Source organism: Leuresthes tenuis, unplaced genomic scaffold (assembly GCF_036924035.1).
Source record: "Leuresthes tenuis unplaced genomic scaffold, fLeuTen1.0.hap1 SCAF_11, whole genome shotgun sequence".
NCBI lineage: Eukaryota > Metazoa > Chordata > Actinopteri > Atheriniformes > Atherinopsidae > Leuresthes > Leuresthes tenuis.
In genome coordinates this window covers 2,487,572-2,506,800 of record NW_027325365.1, presented here as the reverse complement: position 1 = coordinate 2,506,800, position 19,229 = coordinate 2,487,572, and the positions used below count along the sequence as shown (strand labels likewise).

At 42.1% G+C, this 19,229-nt stretch overlaps 1 protein-coding gene across 1 annotated transcript in view; it reads left to right on the top strand.

Annotated features, from left to right (window-relative positions):
• arhgef37 (Rho guanine nucleotide exchange factor (GEF) 37) overlaps positions 1 to 16,756 on the top strand; it is a 29,567-nt gene extending 12,811 nt beyond the window's left edge. Inside the window, exons 8-14 of the mRNA XM_072395143.1 lie at positions 815 to 928; positions 1,032 to 1,201; positions 1,785 to 1,932; positions 2,061 to 2,189; positions 4,120 to 4,315; positions 8,175 to 8,344; positions 13,254 to 16,756. Of these exons, the coding sequence (XP_072251244.1) occupies positions 815 to 928; positions 1,032 to 1,201; positions 1,785 to 1,932; positions 2,061 to 2,189; positions 4,120 to 4,315; positions 8,175 to 8,344; positions 13,254 to 13,469 (1,143 nt within the window). The 3' untranslated portion in view covers positions 13,470 to 16,756. The remainder of the gene's footprint in view (positions 1 to 814; positions 929 to 1,031; positions 1,202 to 1,784; positions 1,933 to 2,060; positions 2,190 to 4,119; positions 4,316 to 8,174; positions 8,345 to 13,253) is intronic.
• Positions 16,757 to 19,229: the final 2,473 nt, after the last annotated feature.

Below are 19,229 nucleotides of genomic sequence, written 5' to 3'. Positions count from 1 at the left end.
AATGAGCCTGAAGGCCTGTCAGGTTCCTTTTCCCTGCTCTGACCTTTTGTTTTTGACTCAAAGAAAGAGTGAGTGTCATCATAAGGGACACAGAGAAGCTCAAAGAACCAGTCTTGTGTGTTAATCAAAGGCATAATAAACATTTTATTATCTGCCAGGAATGCTCTTTGCCCTGGTTCACGGTACTGAACTTCAGAGTAAAGCTCCCAGGTGGAAAGTGAAATCAAAGCATGCTTTTTCTTTGTTTGCAGGCTCACCACATACCTGAGATATAATCAACTTATCGAGTTTGTCTTGTTCTTTGCTGACACTTGTGAGAATCCTTTGAAACCTCATCACAGATTAAACTTTTGGAGTTAATTTCACACGTACCAGTAAATCCAACCAACCATTTTTTGGGTGTGTTGTATATTTAAAAGGAAAAGACTCTTTTTCATGGCCCCATTTAGATTTGACCATCTAGTCCAACTGCCTGGAAAATAAGTGTGTATCTGTTTTCCTTATGTTTGAGTCACACTGTCTGAGGAAACTGGTGTTATTTCAGGGCCTGTGGTCAAAAACACGAGTTTCTATCCTGCCTGACTCTAAAATTATCCTCCAAGTGGTTTTTTTTGTCTGTTCCCAAGCAACACAGATCAACATTTTAATACTTCATACAAGTTGGCACAAAGTAAGTAGTAAGGCTTTGCTGCTGTTGCCTCAACCTCTAAGGAATCCACCTCAGCTTTGGGCTGAAACTGTCTTAAAAAGACTGATTCAGTGGACTCAGAAGCTGCTCCTGCTAATGTTTGACTGTATCATATGATGTCTGCAGGGGTTACTGGACTGTAAGACAGAGGAGTTTGACTTTGATATGGATGGAGAGAAGGCCCCCATTTGCTACAAGGAGATCTCTACTGCGCTCAGACAGTGGATCCTTCCTACATTTGTGAGTCTTTTACTTTTAGATGTCGCTGAAAGGAAACTCGGATCATCCGATAAACACGGCTGTTTTCTCATGAGAGGCATACGATTTCATTTCCTCCATTCAGGAGAAAAGGATGAGGACGTTGATCCACAAGCCGTTATGTGCCCTCCGTGACCTCCTGGTGGGCCCGAGGAACCTCATCAGAAAGAGACTCGACAAGCTGCTAGATTATGAAGTGATAGAAGCCAAATCCAACCTGAGCTACGAGGAACAGGCTGTGGCCAACACATACAGGTAGAGAGTCAAATGGTGTTTAAAATGGGCTTAAAACGTGGAGACTGGACCCAAATCGCTCTTTTTATTACATTTTATTACATGATTCAGTGCTGTTCTACATCACAGAACTCTTCCTGTGGGTGACATCAGCTGTTTATTACTGACTCTGAACCTTCACTGCACTGATTTAGCAGACATTTTTATCACAAACTTACGATGGGCTCTTAGTTCAGAAGGGTTTGATCATCTTTTTTCATAATGACTCAGTGGCACAAAGCCCAGTCAAAAGTTCTGGTTAGTTCACGCCAGAGTGAGAGTATTTCTGGTGCCGATGGGTTGCGTCAGGAAGAGAAATCTGGCGTAAAACATGTGCCAAATCTATGATAACTTCCAGTTCTTTCTTCAAAGTGATTCAGTCTTTGCTCATCAGAGCAAATAAAAAAGTATATCTATTTTTGTCTGAATAATCTAAGTGAATATGCTTTGTAAATGTGACAATAATCTACTTGATAACCGTTAATAAACTGAATTTATAGCCAAATTGGAACGTCTTATTACCAGTTTTGAATGGAAGCATCTCCCCTCCTTTCTCTTCTCTTAGGACAATCAACACGCTGCTCCTCAATGAGCTTCCTCGGTTTAATGGCCTGGCTCTGCAGATGATCTGGAGCATGTTGGGGACATTCAGCTGTCTGCATAAAGATCTGGCTGCAGACATGGAGCAGCTGTTCCAGAGCTTTGCACAGCAGGTACGACACAACAATCACACACCAGGTTACCAGGTTGTGATCTCTGAGTTTTTTAAGAAGTTACCGCAGCTTTTAGGTTTTAATAAAGTTTTCCTTCTGTTTATGTTCGACTCTTTGTTTCCGTGCAGCTTCCTCATAGCTCACTCCACACTGGTGCATTCTGGGAGTGGGCAGAGGCTGCAGTGCTTGACGGTGCCAGGAACCTGCAGACTTTATGTCAAAGTGTGGAGGAGACGTTCAACGCTCCAGTCGTCCAGGTTGGAGTTGGAATAATCTTGTTTTTCTGTGTTTGAGGAATGATTTTATTTGATATAATTTGATTTATTGTCTCCCTTAAAGCTAATCTGCAATAACACCTGAGGCACATGCTTACCAACAAACTTGCAGCTGTCAGGGACACCTGATCCTCATCAGATTCTCTTGTTTCAAATAGACAATAAGTGCTAAAGAAACCCGAGCTTTTAAACCACTAAGACATAAGGTGATAAGGTAAATCAGGATCTGACATGTTCAAATCAACACAACAAATTCTCCACTCCAGTTCTTGCATCCAGCCAGTATCACTTAAACCTTTTAAATCTACATATTTAACTACATACAACTGAAATCAGAAGCTACAGCTTCACCTCATCACCCTTTTGTCATTTAACATCAGAAACAAGTCAGAATAAGACACTTCAAACCTTATCAAACAGTCATTTTGCTTGTCTCAACATAGCTTTCCGAGCATGATACAGTTCTGTGGTAATACCACAGCCCATCTGTCTGAAGTGTGATCAACATGTGCTTAATGCTGGAGAAAGAATGTGGTATTAGCTCTGTGATCACTTTTCATTTACATTTACTTTTGTTTGAACTCATTCTGCTATAAAAAGCTTTCATTCATCCTGTGTCACTGCTGCCTGCAGTTCCACTTGTCATGAGCCTTTAAATGGGGCATCGTCATTAAGAACTTGCCAAACAACTTGCATGACTAACCTCCTTAAAGCACGGTAAATATAGTCACGTCACACTTTGCTGCCCAACATGTTTTTCTGGCTGAGGAATTTGCCAAGTCATCAAAGCAATCACGTCTTCTACATTTTTCACGCGTTATTACTGATAGATAAATCGGTTCTGAATGTGCTTCATCTTGTTCTGCAACTTCCTCAATGACTTCCTCCAGTGTCGTCATCTATTCAATGACAGGAAATGTGTGTTTAAGCTGAGCTGTCATCAGCAAGAAAGTTCCCATGTGGTTATGAAAGCAGGATTTTGTTGTCGTAGATTTGATTTCACAACACATGTGAAACTTTAGCTTGACAAGTTTTTAGATAATTAAACTTTCCTGAAAGAGGCATAAGTTGGTTCATTCCTATGTTTTTCACCCACAAAAGTAGTTTTCTATTTTGCTCAGGCCTATTCTGTCATTGTTAAAGGGGAACTCCGGTATTTTTAAACCTGGACCTTATTTCTGGCATGAAATACATTCATCTACTCACCGAGAACAGTTTTGGCGTCCTTCGGAAGATATTCAGATAACTCGAGATCTGTCTTTATTTCACTTTATACTTTATACTTTAAGAAGAATGAATGAATGAACGTGTGCTATAGCTCTGTTAGCTCATAGCTGCTGTTATGTGGCTATTTGCGGTCCATCTTACTCAAAGTCGTCGTTCACGTTGTCAAAATCTGATAAATATCCTGCCATGTTGCACAAAACTATCAGCAGCAAACTTTGTGTGAAGTTAGCCGACTGTCACAGAGCACGGAGTGAATAAACTGTGCTGCAGGGGGGCGTGTGGATGAAGTGGTCCCAGTAGAGTGCCTGTGTAGAAATCCCTCCGTTAACTCTCCTATAGCTGCAAGTAGCCACATAACAGCAGCTATGAGCTAACAGAGCTATAGCACACGTTCATTCATTCATTCTTCTTAAAGTATTGGTGAAATAAAGACAGATAAAGCCTTATTTAGAGGCTGCATCCTCTAAGCCCCGTTCACTCCGTTATATGGATCTCCAGTTATCTAAATATCTTCCGAAGGACGCCGACTTTCACCAAACTGTTCTCGGTGAGTAGATGATCGTATTTCATGCCAGAATTAAGGTTTAAAAATACCGGAGTTCCCCTTTAAAACCCTCTGATTTTCTATCCATCTTTGCTGTACTTTGCTTCATGTCCTTCCTTCCATGTGTTTTGTTTCTATCAGCCTCTGAGTCCATCCTCTCAGCACCGCCTAAAGCAGCTGACCGATAAGCACGGCTCTGGAAAAATCTACAAGGTGACGAGCACCCTGGTGGGCAGCCGGGACCTGGACCTGAACCTGACTAAAGGGGAGTTGGTGGCTGTTATCAGTGAGGCCGACACCCGCGGAGACAAACGGAGATGGCTGGTTGATGCAGGAGGTGAAAACAAGAGTTTTGTATTGTTATCATTCAGAAACCCAACAGGGCTGCTTACTATAGGTCCATCATATATCATAAGCACAGAAGTTATTCCAGGGTTTCTTTTCTCTGCTGCATCAAACACAAACTCAGGACCATTTGAATTGTGATTGTTGACTTTAGGATCAGAAAAGGAGCAGTTTATTTAATGGAAACGGCTCATAGACAGAATGAGGATAAGTTACAGATTTCCAAACATGCATTAAATTGTGTGTGAAACACAAAGGGATGCATAGAAGCTTGTTGGTGCCATCTTCTGGTTGAGGGCTGTTATTACACTGAAATCAGCCATCAGGCAGTATTTTGTACACCCAAATCAGTCAACAACATAGGCATCAACAGACCCTTTCTACAGGAGTGCACGTCCCAGTATTGATCAGCTGTGACCCAGTATAATCCAACATAGGAATTTACACACGCCACGGTGTCATTTAAAGTGCAGATTGCACTGGTATTCTTTACAAATCCACAATATTAGACAATACAGAATCAAAAGTCCAGTTTTCTATGAATTAACATAGGATTTGTTTAAAAAAATTAGCTGTACATAGATGGATAGAAAGTCAGAGGGATTTAAAGAGGAACTCCTTAGCCGCCCGCTTCAAATTCAAGTCCCTGATGTTAGCTACAAAGAGCTTAATGGAACGGCTCCATCTACTTGAATGCTCTTGCAAAGGCTTCTGTCCCAACTCGGTCCCTCCGTTGGTCCCAGGATTGTCGTCTAGCAGCTCCTACACCACGCCTAAGACAATCCAAACTCTGTTCATGTGTCGTCCCACGATGGTGGAATGACCTACCGAGCGCTACCAGAACAGGGGCGTCCCTGTCTATCTTCAAGAAGCTCCTGAAAACCCAGCTCTTCAGAGAGCATCTCCTATCCCAGCACTTACCTTGTACTTCCCTCCCCCCTCTATCTCTGCTCTTTATCTTTCTGCACTTCCTTCTATGCCTGCACCCTATCTCTACTCTGTCCCCTCTGACAGAGTCGGACTCCTGGGTTCCTTCTATGGAGCTTATTGTTAGCTTTTTATAAAGCTGTTATATCTTCATTTGTAAGTCGCTTTGGATAAAAGTGTCTGATAAATACAGAAACAGAAAAAAATTAACACTTAAGTTGGGGTGAAAGATTAAGATCAAAGTGATGATACCTGACTGCATCTTTCACCACAAGCTGATAAGAACGATAATTGATATGGATCAATATATAGCAGCTTTAAAGGGGAACCTTTTTTACTGCTCCCAGTGAAGACAGAGTGGAGGGAGCTGGTGTAGGAAGAGCCAGTGTGAAGGAGGAGGACTGGAGCCTCCTGGGCACCTCCATCATAGAGATCACTGTCAAAGAAAATAGAAATGCATAAGATATTATCCCATAAGCATGAACCAATGTGATGAGTAACAGGTGTATAATAATTATCTATTACTATATGAACCATGATGGATGAACACAACATTTAACTCGTACTGACTCCTATCAGCATGAGTGAGCAGCTCGAGGGTAAAAGGTACTTTCACCTACAATCCCTGACAAAAACGATGGAGTGACCTCTCCTTAAAGGGGTATTTTTAAACCTGGACCTTATTTCTGGCATGAAATACGTTCATCTGCTCACAGAGAACAGTTTGGTGAAAGTCGGCGTCCTTCAGAAGATATTTAGATAACTGGAGATCCATATAACGGAGTGAACGGGGCTTAGAGGATGCAGCCTCTAAATAAGGCATTATCTGTCTTTATTTCACCAATACTTTAAGAAGAATGAATGAATGAACGTGTGCTATAGCTCTGTTAGCTCATAGCTGCTGTGTTGTTGTTATTGGCGGCTATAGGAGAGCTAACGGAGGGATTTCTACACAGGCACTCTACTGGGACAGTTTTTATAGCTGAAAGCCTGAATATGAACACAGAGAAGTAGAGAAGAGGATAGAGCGAGGAAATAAAACAATGTATTCTGCAGAAAATGAAAGCAGGATATGTCAGGTGAGACAGAAACATGGTCAGGGTGCTGAGGCAGCTTCTGTTTCACACCGCAGGGGATTCCCCGAAGGGGCCTCTGCACACATGTCTTTCAAACCTGGCCTGATATGCCTTTGTTGTGCTTTGGTTTCATCTATAAAAGAACTGAGGTGGTACGAGAAGTTGATCTGCTGCTGATACGCCTCTGAGCCTCTGAGCCAGCAAGGGAGGAAGCAACAGAGGCTAAATGAAGCCGCCACTCTAACCAGAGACACTCAGTCGGCTGATTCCACGAAGCTAGCTTGATGTGCTTAAGCACACGCTGATGGAGCGCTGAGCCACCTCTGTCTGAAAACAGATAAACCACAACAGATATGTTAAACTAAGCAGCAAACTGACATTATGTTGAAAATTAGCAGTCCCTGAGTACCTAAATGTTTATCAATGTTCATAACGTACGTGTATATATTTATTTTCATAAAGATTAATATCCCACACCTAGATTTTTAATCTTTACTAGTTCTTTTAGTTTTCAGCAGTAGCTGGAATAGAGATATTAGCAAAATAAGCTAATATAACATGCTTTATGGTTTTTTTTTTATGTTTTTTATGCATTTAGCAGACGCTTTTATCCAAAGCGACTTACAGATAGGGTAAGGGGGTAAGACAGTACCTTTCATGCAGGGGATTTGAACCCAGATCTCCCACATGAAAGGTGGCAATCATACAAATGTTATATTAGCAAAATAAGCTAATATAACATGCTTTATACAGATGTTATACACGTTCAGGCTTCAGTGCAAAAAAAGATGGGATATGAGCCATGAGGGGGGACCTGGTCCCCAGTAAAGCTTTCAACAGCAGCTGGAATAGATATATTAGCAAAATAAGCTAATATAACATGCTTTATGGGTTTTTTAAATGTTTTTTATGCATTTAACAGACGCTTTTATCCAAAGCGACTTACAGATAGGGTAAGGGGGTAAGACAGTACCTTTCATGCAGGGGATTTGAACCCAGATCTCCCACATGAAAGGTGGCAATCATACAGATGTTATATTAGCAAAATAAGCTAATATAACATGCTTTATACAGATGTTATACACGTTCAGGCTTCAGTGCAAAAAAAGGTGGGATATGAGCCATGAGGGGGGACCTGGGCCCCAGTAAAGCTTTCAACAGCAGCTGGAATAGATATATTAGCAAAATAAGCTAATATAACATGCTTTATGGGTTTTTTATTATGTTTTTTATACATTTAGCAGACACTTTTATCCAAAGCGACTTACAGATAGGGTAAGGGGGTAAGACAGTACCTTTCATGCAGGGGATTTGAACCCAGATCTCCCACATGAAAGGTGGCAATCATACAGATGTTATATTAGCAAAATAAGCTAATATAACATGCTTTATACAGATGTTATACACGTTCAGGCTTCAGTGCAAAAAAAGGTGGGATATGAGCCATGAGGGGGGACCTGGGCCCCAGTAAAGCTTTCAACAGCAGCTGGAATAGATATATTAGCAAAATAAGCTAATATAACATGCTTTATGGGTTTTTTAAATGTTTTTTATGCATTTAACAGACGCTTTTATCCAAAGCGACTTACAGATAGGGTAAGGGGGTAAGACAGTACCTTTCATGCAGGGGATTTGAACCCAGATCTCCCACATGAAAGGTGGCAATCATACAGATGTTATATTAGCAAAATAAGCTAATATAACATGCTTTATACAGATGTTATACATGTTCAGGCTTCAGTGCAAAAAAAAAAAAGCTTTATTTCTAGCCACACCTCTGGTCTGCCAGCCAATTACCAATTTATATTCTGTGTTCTGCTGGTAACAGTGAAATTTCTCTCTGTTCAGGCAGAAGAGGTTACGTTCCCTCCTCAAAGCTCATTCGCTATCACCAGGCAGCGGAGGAGCCGCCCCCTTCGCCACACCTGGCCCTTCCAGTAGGCGTGAGTGGAATCAGAAGACACTCCTACTCCCCAGGAAGCCAGCCGATAGGATTCGTGGTCCAGCCTCGCTTCCAGGTGAGTCATCGTTGGGTTTATTGAGGACTGTCTGGTTGTTTCTTTTTGACGATTTAAACTAAAATATCTAACAGTGACATACGGATCAGCCATAACATTAAAACCACTGATGGGTGGGGTGAGTACGATGCAATGTTCAATTCAATTAAATTCAGTTTATTTATAAAGAGCCAGATTACAACAATTGTCATCTCAAGGCACTTAAGTAATATAAGTAATAAAGTCCAATTCAAGCCAATTGGAATTCAATTCATTGTAATCATAATCCAATTAATTCATAAAGAGCCAATTCAAAAAATAATATCCGAGCTAAGGAAACCAACAGATTGGACCGAAACTTGTCTTCAGTCCAATCTCCCGTCCTGAGCCTGAGGGACTGTGGAAAGGAACGACTCCCTTTAACAGGAAGAAACCTCTGGCAGAACCAGAACCAGGAAGAAACCTCTGGCAGAACCAGAACCGGGAAGAAACCTCTGGCAGAACCAGACCCAGGAAGAAACCTCTGGCAGAACCAGGAAGAAACCTCTGGCAGAACCAGAACCAGGAAGAAACCTCTGGCAGAACCAGACTCAGGAAGAAACCTCTGGCAGAACCAGGAAGAAACCTCTGGCAGAACCAGAACCAGGAAGAAACCTCTGGCAGAACCAGGAAGAAACCTCTGGCAGAACCAGAACCAGGAAGAAACCTCTGGCAGAACCAGACCCAGGAAGAAACCTCTGGCAGAACCAGGAAGAAACCTCTGGCAGAACCAGAACCAGGAAGAAACCTCTGGCAGAACCAGACTCAGGAAGAAACCTCTGGCAGAACCAGGAAGAAACCTCTGGCAGAACCAGAACCAGGAAGAAACCTCTGGCAGAACCAGACTCAGGAAGAAACCTCTGGCAGAACCAGAACCAGGAAGAAACCTCTGGCAGAACCAGGAAGAAACCTCTGGCACAACCAGAACCAGGAAGAAACCTCTGGCAGAACCAGACTCAGGAAGAAACCTCTGGCAGAACCAGGAAGAAACCTCTGGCAGAACCAGAACCAGGAAGAAACCTCTGGCAGAACCAGGAAGAAACCTCTGGCAGAACCAGAACCAGGAAGAAACCTCTGGCAGAACCAGACCCAGGAAGAAACCTCTGGCAGAACCAGGAAGAAACCTCTGGCAGAACCAGAACCAGGAAGAAACCTCTGGCAGAACCAGACTCAGGAAGAAACCTCTGGCAGAACCAGGAAGAAACCTCTGGCAGAACCAGAACCAGGAAGAAACCTCTGGCAGAACCAGACTCAGGAAGAAACCTCTGGCAGAACCAGAACCAGGAAGAAACCTCTGGCAGAACCAGGAAGAAACCTCTGGCACAACCAGAACCAGGAAGAAACCTCTGGCAGAACCAGAACCAGGAAGAAACCTCTGGCAGAACCAGAACCAGGAAGGGTGTCCATCCGCCTCGACCAGCTGGAGTTTGAGAAGACAGAAAAGAGGGAAAAGAGGGGGGAAAAACACCATAACACCATTCAAAGGATACCTGCTGGAACAGGGAAACACAAGTTAATAACCACAATAATGTCACAGGGACATAAAATCATTTGAGAAATTAAACAGGGGGAAAAGAGAGCAAAGTGAGGAAAGGTGTGACAGATGAGGTCCCCAGCAGTCTAAGCCTATAGCAGCTTAACTATGGGATGTTTCAGGATTACCTGAGCCATCCCTAACTATAAGCTTTATCAGAAAGGAAGGTTTTAAGCCTAATCTTAAAAGTGGAAAGGGTGTCTGCTTCATTTACTGGCAGCTTATTCCACAAGAGAGGGGCCTGATAACTGAAGGCTCTGCCTCCCATTCTGCTTTTAGGGGCCTGATAACTGAAGGCTCTGCCTCCCATTCTGCTTTTAGGAGCCTGATAACTGAAGGCTCTGCCTCCCATTCTGCTTTTAGGGGCCTGATAACTGAAGGCTCTGCCTCCCATTCTGCTTTTAGGGGCCTGATAACTGAAGGCTCTGCCTCCCATTCTGCTTTTAGAAACTCTGGGAAATGTTCTGCTGGTAAAACCTGCATCCTGATGTTAAACCCAATCCACAAAGACCCCGCCTCACACTCCTGGACCCCCTTAGATCAGAGCTTTTGTGGCTGAATGAGGTGGATCTACTCTGTTTTAGTCTTAATTTGATGCTGATCAGTGCAGATCTCAGGTTGCTGTTGTAGCTTTAGATCCTCTGACATCAGACTTCGTAATGTGTGTGTGAAATTTTCTAAATTAAATGGTGCAGCCTTACATGTTGTCCAAAGAGTTGACTGATCGATGTGACAGTGTTCTGCAGAGAAAGCATCAATCTGTCACATGCTTTTTGTGTGTGTGTGTGTGTGTTTGCATCTTTCTAAAGACTGGGGATGAGCCTTTTTTTTTTGTAATTTTACCTTGAAACTGAGGACTTTCTGGAAAGAGAGGACTCAACAGCTCAAATCAGGCTTAGTGTTGGGGGTAAAGGTCAACCTTTGAGATGTGACGGTCAATACAACAGAAAGGTGCCAGTCAATACGTGTCCTCACAAAGATAGAAAGATGCGTGTTTGTGAGTGTTAAAGTGCATATGTGTGTTTTTAATGCAGAGGTCCATAATTAGCTGTTTAACCTTGTAAGTCGGTTAGTGTGTGAAGGGTTGCGAGTTAATTTATGCGATGCAGGTCTGCAGGCTGAGATAAACCTTCTCCATGCATGTGTGTGTGTGTGGGGGGGGGGGTGTTCATGTTGCCAGATTGATTTACGTCTGCAGCCATGTGAGTGTGAGAGGAGTGTCAGGGCTACTAAATTTGTTAAGGTTTATGGGAGTGTGTATATGAGTGATTTAGGTAAGTGTGTGTGTTTGTGTGTGCATGATCTGTGTTTTACTCGTGTCGTGAGGACCTGTGCTTGTGTATGACAGAGATATGCCTTTCCTGTTAAAATGAGCGATCGCTCCAGTGACCTTATGCGGGCGGTTTATCCTCCCCCTTCCCTCCCTTCCATCCATCTACCATGACCCTGAGTCTGCTCATACACAGAACCTACACACCCTGTCTTGTCCATATTATTGTGTGTGGAACAAACGTTTTCCCTGCCTTCTGTTCGCTTATATATTATATATTATGTATATTATACATATATATATGTACAGACACACACACCGGCATCCAAGAATAAGTAATAAACTCCATTTTGGACTATTTTGGACAAACAAGTGCAGATTAGCCTTACTACATTCCTCTGTACCTTCTAGTTAGCTTCAGCAAATATTCTCCTGGCTCTACAATCCCTCCTCAGCCAGTGTCCCTTCACTGTTTTTTTTTTCCCTGCCTGGCAAAATGCTAATTAGATGCTAATGGGTGTAGACTGTCAGGGCAGATCCAATGTTGTAGCCGAGAGGTAAGCTGAGGTGAAAGGTTTGTTAATGACACTGAGCAGCCAGCTGAACTCTGCTGTTAGCAGTGCTGGCGCACTCTGTCATACCGACACAAGGCTCATTAGGAAGCCTTCATTCAGTGTATGCGTAGCGTTGGGTGATGAGCTGGGATTTGTCAAGACAGAACTAGTAGGCTTAACCTTTTCAGAGAATATCACAGTGACTTATGGTAGAGTGTGTCTTTGCATTTGTACTCATCTACATGCTTTCCTATATAAGCATATAGAAATATGCAGACTCATTCTTGTTAGGACTTGTTAGGACTGTGCATGTAAAGGGCTCAGATAGAGATGGTTTCTACGACACTCAGTGCAGTTAATGAGCGCCATCGGATTAATGGCTAAATTATGTTTATGTTTATGCATTTAGCAGATGCTTTTATCCAAAGCGACTTACAGGTAGGCAGATAGGGTAAGGGGGTCTTGCCTAAGGACCCCTACTGAAGGTAGTACCTTTTATGCAATCAAATTACAATAAGACTGAGTTATTCAGTTCATATCGATGCCTTAATCTGAGAAAAATACGATCGGATCGGGTTACTCGCGATCGAATTAAAACCCGAGATAACTCGTTCTGCGCATGCTCCAGATTTTTTCCCGCGATCGTCACCCGGAAGTGGAAGCAGACGATATTCCTGTTGTTATCGTCAGAAAGAAAGAAACAACGCGATGGAGAATGCGCCGTTGTGCATCGTCTGTGCCATAACCAGCTCATCACAGATGGAGAGGGACGCAGCTTCATCTCGCTCTGCGTTCGCCATCTTTCTGAATGCCTGAGTTTGTTGTTGTTGGCGGTGAAGACGTCAACAGGAAGTGGCTCTATTAGCGATAGCTGAAATGGGGACAGCGCCACCTATGGTACCGGGGTATGACATGCTTTGTGCCAGTGATTCCATTCATTCACCGCCATATATCCAAGGATAATTACCCTCAGATAAGGAGCAGAACCCAACTGTAGCTATAATCCAGTTAATCCCATCATGTAAACCCACTGATTTTTACAGTTAAAATTTAGATTTTTAGCAACAAAATGACTTGTAACTTGCCTGGAAATAGCCTTTACGATTCTTGTATTCGTGGATATTAGAGCCAACTTGGGCCTACGATGCATATCGACAAGGACAAGTAATGATATCTACTGTGACCAGGGCCTAAGATTAAAGTGCTAAAATTCCCTGGAATAGTATTCAGACTGGACTGCATCCTTTTTAATGTGTTTATAGGAGTGGTGCCAATGTCCTCTGTCCCACAACTATAGCTATAATCCAGTTAATCCCATCATGTGGACCCACTGACTGGTGCTACATCCCACAGTTGTCGGGGAGCCCAAGAGCAAACCATTGCCACTTTATCTGGTGAAGCTTTTAAGCATATTGATTTAGGTCCTGCTTTCATGGCGAATTCCACATTTTCCTAATTGTCAGAACATGGAAATAGAAACTTGGATGATCATAGAGCAGACTTTCGATACTCAAGCTGCATTTTGTCTTGCAGGTTTTGGCAGCCTACAACTTCTCTGCGAGGGGAAACCATGAAGTTTCTGTTCGAGCTGGTGAGCCTGTTTGTGTCCTGGAGCCCCACGACAAAAGAGGGAATCCTGAATGGAGCCTGGTGGAGGCCAGAGGTGGTCAGAGAGGTTATGTGCCCTCCAACTACCTCACCTTTATGCCTGTGGGCTTAGGACCACCGGGCAGTGTTAAACCCTGCTGATAGGAGGGAACAAAGAAGGCAATCTTTTTTTTATTGAAGCTGCAGCTGCTTCACAAACAACCGCATTTATCTACATCCTGATCAGTCACTGTTTTTTCAGGCTTAGAGTGAGTTTTTAACCAGAAGTAACGGCCACTGTGTGTGCTAACACTCAATTCTGTTTCACAACTGGAACTTTAAACCAAACCAGTGCAGTAAAATGTCAAAATCAAAAGGAAGTGGACTAAATCATTCAATTTAAACCATCAATGCTTCATGGCCATTTCTGGATATGTTTTAAAACAGCTCTAATCCTGCAAAATGAAGTTTTCCATGGCTTAAATCAGAGGACAAACAACTGTTTTATGCCTACAAGCTGCCACTGTTAAACATTAAAGCTGCTAGCCTGAATGTGTGCAATAGAAAGCATTGATTCTAATTTTGTGATGTTTTGTGACCCATGTGACACACTGGAAAAGGTTCAGGCCTGCACTGGCTGGCTTGTGGCATCTTGCTCGTGGGCACTAAGGACAAAGGCTTGTGATGAGCCTCTGAGGTGTAATCAGGGCTGGAAATCTGTTAAAGCTACTGTTTCATATCACTGGACAATGGTGTGGCTCAACTGTGCTGAATGAAAAGAAAGAAGTGTGGTCATGACAGACTCATTTCCCATCATCCTTAGCAGAGACCTGAATTGAAAAGTAATGATTGTGATTGATCACGTTAGAAGTCCTGAGTGTTAGCAGAGTAACTTCAAGCTTCTGTTATTTAATACAAAACTGTGCAGCAGGTGCCTGTTTTTGTCTCCTCCTCCTCCTCTTCCTCACGTGGAGGCAGGATTATATGAAGACTGGCAGGTTCACAGCACTCTCATCCTCTCAGACGGTCTAATGTGATGTGAAATATCTCTCAGGCTGTGTAGGAGAGCAATGCAAAGAGCAAAGAGAGGAGTGGAGCAGAAGCAGGAAATGTGAAGAGAGAGAAACAGTCCATCTGGCAGAAGAACCAGTGCAGTAAAACGAGCCAAAAGTGAAGGAATCGCCTCTTAGAGGATGTTCAGGAACAAGTTTTTGTTGCAGAAAGAAAAACAAAAGTGACACTAAAGTATTTTATTTAACAGCTGAACCTTCGGGGGGTTTTCAGATCAAATTGAAGAAAGAAGAAAGCCAAAAAAAAAACATTAATATTTGGTTTCAGCTTGAATTCAGTGAGGATTTCACTAATGAAAAGAAATGTTCAGGGACCATTTTTCCCCAGATTTCCACCATAAGTTTGAACTCGTACTGAGATATTCTGACTGTTTGTTGGTCATGTGACTCGGATGTTATGTCTTTCCTGGAAAGCTCTTTGCTTTGTGGCAACATGCATCATTATTCCTCAAAAATATCTTCATCACCAAACCCACTGTTGACTAATTAAATGAGAAAATGTAACTTTGACTGGACCTTTAATGTCCGTCATCAGACCAGCTGAGAACAACCGGCATCTTTGCCACACTTAGACTTGAGTTTTACAATCTTTTCCACTGTTTCCACTGACAGCTCTCCTGTTCAGGTAATGTTTCCTGCCTATTAGCCGGGTGCAACGGCTCATTGAGAAAAAGCACTCTCACTTAACTGCAGACTCATTCACATAGTTAGACTTGGAACCTGATCTAAATAACATTTTCCTCCCCTTTATCAGAAGAAAAAGACCACAAAAATGCGATTCGTCAGTCAGGTTTTTCTCTCAACAACATTTGATTAATATAAAATAGCCGAGGATGGACAGAGACGACCTGCTTCTGTTTTCATGGGCACCTGATAATAGTTGTTGCCATGGATACCGTTCAATCAGCGCAGGTCATGTCTGCCTCGAGTATTTCTTCAAGTTCACAGGCCTGTGAAAACATTCATCACAGCATAATTTCTCTTTCTGACCCAAAGACAGTCCATAAAAACTGAAAAGTGGGGACAAATGTATGAAATTAATTCAAATTAATGATGAAATTCCTTCTAAAACATCGTAGCCATTTTACAGATATATTATTATAGATATAAGTTGTTGTTTTACACTATATGGTTGGAAACTATTTACTGAAGGGTGGAAAAATGCTAAATATTATGCATAATAAATGCCAGAGTGAACCAGTTTTGTAAAATTTGCAAGCAAACATGTTTGGAAATGTTAAGAGTTTTGTCCCCATGTGGCCAAAAAGAAATTAATACAGTTTAAAACTTTTAAAACGAAAGAACAACACAATTTGTGTTCAAATGAATGGAAATATTTGCTTTGACTTGCACCAAATCAATCAGTGACCCAAGTAAATGTCAGACGAACATGACTTGAGTCTTGTGTGGCGCTTTCTGTGGATGTGGAGCAGAGGGAGGGAGGCTGGGACTCGGAGCTGCTCAGCTGGAGCTTCCCATCAGTCTGAATGTCAGGACGGAACAGAGCAGCAGGAGAGGCAGAGGGAGCATGTGTGGTGACACTTTTAGGCCAAAAATATTAAATCTCATTGAGGTTTTAAGCAGAACATGGAAACCGCTCAACCTGAGAACATTTTTCTCCCTCTAAAGGCCTCATTTGGTTGAAAGGATGAGTTTTGCCTTTGATTTAAGATTAAAAACAGCTACTGGAAAGCAGTTTCTTCCTTTGCTATAGATGAAAAATGACCCGTCTGAAGATGCAGTTTTAATGACATTTTTTGTAAATCCAAATAATTATGCCCTGGGAAGATTTTGGGACTCACTTAATGATAATTCGATGCCATTCAGGATACATTTAATCACTGTCCTTCAGGGTATTGTTGGTTAATTATTGCGTGTGCTTGCATTGATGATCAGAAAAAGCTGTTGTTTTTCACATCTCCACCACTAGAGGGAGCAGGAGACTCACATTGGCTGCGTTTGATAACTGAGCCTTGATGTTGAACCGCATAACTGGAAAAAAGTGTGTGTGTGCTTTCATAATAACATCGTTACCTTTGTTAGTATTTACCCTGGATTACCCTGAGATGACAGGCAAAGCTATTCTGTACATTTTGTTAATACTGTCGATTAACCCGACGATGACGTGGTTTTACAATCTGCCAGTCATCGATTAATTATTTTGTAATTGTGTTGTGTCATATTGCACCTTTAACTTATTTGATGCTGCAGGGCTGCTTGTCCTGAGATGAAGCACGGAGTCTTTGAAGTGTTGCCAAAGTCATGTTGAGCTCAGTCACCCACACATGTACTCACACAGCAGATGGGAGTTTCTGCAGTGTCTGTCAGAGCAGCTGTGATCCGACTGCATGGCTTCAATAAAACTATGCTGAAACTCTTCATGCCTGCTTGCGTCATTTCACACAGGTACACAATCGTAGGTGATAAAATGTTAAATACAGGTGTTAACAACAGCCTACGCCTATGAAAAACAGCCTGAGGAAGTACCAGAATGTTTTAGTTCATCATTGAACCTTCTTTGCCCATGACTGGTTTTTCTGGAACAGTTTCTTTTGTTTAACCCTAATTCTTGGGGTGGACATTTATCATCCATCCATTTTATATACCCACTTAATCCAGTTTAGGGTTGTATGTATGCATATATATAAAAATATATATATATATCATTGTCTTGCTGAAATATGCAAGACCTTCCCTATAAAAAAAGCTGTTATCTGGACGGGAGCATTGCTCTAAAACATGCAAGGACCTTTCAGCAAAAAGTTCCAACCTCACGATTTAAGCATCATTATTGACAAATCACTACACTTTGCTGCTGTGGACAAAAGTAACCATCATTTTTACTAAGGTGCTGCTCATCAAATGCATCTCTTTTCCTGAATCCTGCATCTTCTTTTACCCCAAAACAGCCGTGAAAGTCCGGCCCCGATCCTGATGTTGCCGAGTTTTTAAGAGCCACCACAGTGGTGCCTTTAAGCAAGGCACAGATTCCCACAGGCTTGGTGTCATCAGAGCAGTTTGCTCTCTGCAGAAACTAGTTCTGGCAGATTCTTGCAGACCGAACATGTTTGCAGAGTAAACAGAGCTCATCGCAGGACTCTGCAATGTGAGCAGCCCTCACTGGTAAGATTGTTCTCACAGCAGCTGTCACTACATCATCTACGAGTGTTTACTCATATTCTTCCCCTCTTCCTGTTTCTTAGATTTGTTCATATCCCCTCAACTTTTATCGCAGAGACTGATTAAGCAGCAGTGGAAAACTATTGTTAAATCATCATTTGTCGTGGTGCGTTTCCACTGCAGCAGGCTGGAACCACTCTTTCATCAACATGCACCATCACTGCAGCAGAATATCTATCACATGCACGATTCAAGCTCATTTCTAAGCTGTGTGTTTGTGTTTCAGGTGAGGTCAGTGTTGCCTTCAGTGCTCTGCTGTGAATGTTAAGCAGCAAATGTTTCCCAGACAAATGGAAGTTCAGTTTTAGCTGTTATGAACCAACCTTAAAGCCTTAAAACTTTCTCTTTTTCCCTGCTTGTCAGCCCGTTAAAAAGGATCTATTTTTACCTGATTTGTTCTCTCAGACATCATCAGTCAGACACTGACAGCAAACATCCAAACATGTGCCCTAATGGCTTGTTTGTCAAGTATTACCATCAGTCCAGTGATTTCTTTTTAAGCCGACTCTATTTACGATATTGATAAAGAGGCGAGTCAAGAAATGCTAAATGGGTAAAGACACAAAGACTCCCGGGTATCGATTCACTCTGAAAGAGAGAAACACACAGGATGACAAATATTAATGACATGACCACACAAATAGGAAGAAGCTACATGTTGTTCAGGAGTTTGTGCACATCTGAAATAAACTGCTTATTAGCCCTTCTGTCGCTCTGTGTAGCTTTAAATCAGTCACACATATATCACAGGGCAACCTCCATCAGTGAACGTATTGCTGCAGTGTTTGTATGTGTGAAATACGGTGTATTTGTCAGACAATCGTGATTCATTCTGATAAATTATAGTTATCTATAAATGTATTAACTGCTGATTTACATTTGAGAGGCGCCAGTTCATTTGAAAATGTAAAATGATTAAAAATGTCTTTGTAAATCCACTTTAAATCTTCTTTTTTCCCCACTTTTGTTGGCTTATCGCCACCTTTCTTGGAGCCAAAAAACACAAGCTCTAAATTTATGGGGTTTGAATGAGTTTTCTCTCACAACTGAGGAACTTTGCCCAGATTTTAGACCTGCTGTTGATACCAAAGTGTCAAAAAAGTTACAAAAAAAAACTCTCAAGGCCTTGAAAAGTGTGTTTCTATCCCTTTCATGGGATAGACTTCTGCACTTCTGATGGTGGGGTAATGTAGTCGTGAATGTTCGAATCGGGGAGTGAATCTCAAGATGAAAACTAAATTATGAAAGGTTACTTGCAAGTGGAGGTATCAGAATGGTAATGTATTCACTTTCTATTGCTTTCTACTTTATTAGAATGCACCACTTGCCAGTCAACCAACTTCAGGCTCCTGCAGCTCTCCAGGAGCTCCAGGGGCTCACTTGGTATTGCTTTTACTCTCTGATGACCCGCTCTATCTTGAGCGAGGATCTCATTGTATCGCTGTTGGAATTGGCTCCTCCAACATAGAACATGGAACATAAATACATCTGGCTTTGCCTCCTGAGACTGAAGGTGGTGATCTGCAGATCCTCATCCATGACACTGATGGATAATTCTGCTCTTTCGTACTGAAACAGGATTTTTAGCAGAAAGGGACTGCAAAAAAGCACCTCTGTATCTGGCTAAAAAGGCAATAGTTTATCTATTTAACAGACATTATTACATGACAGA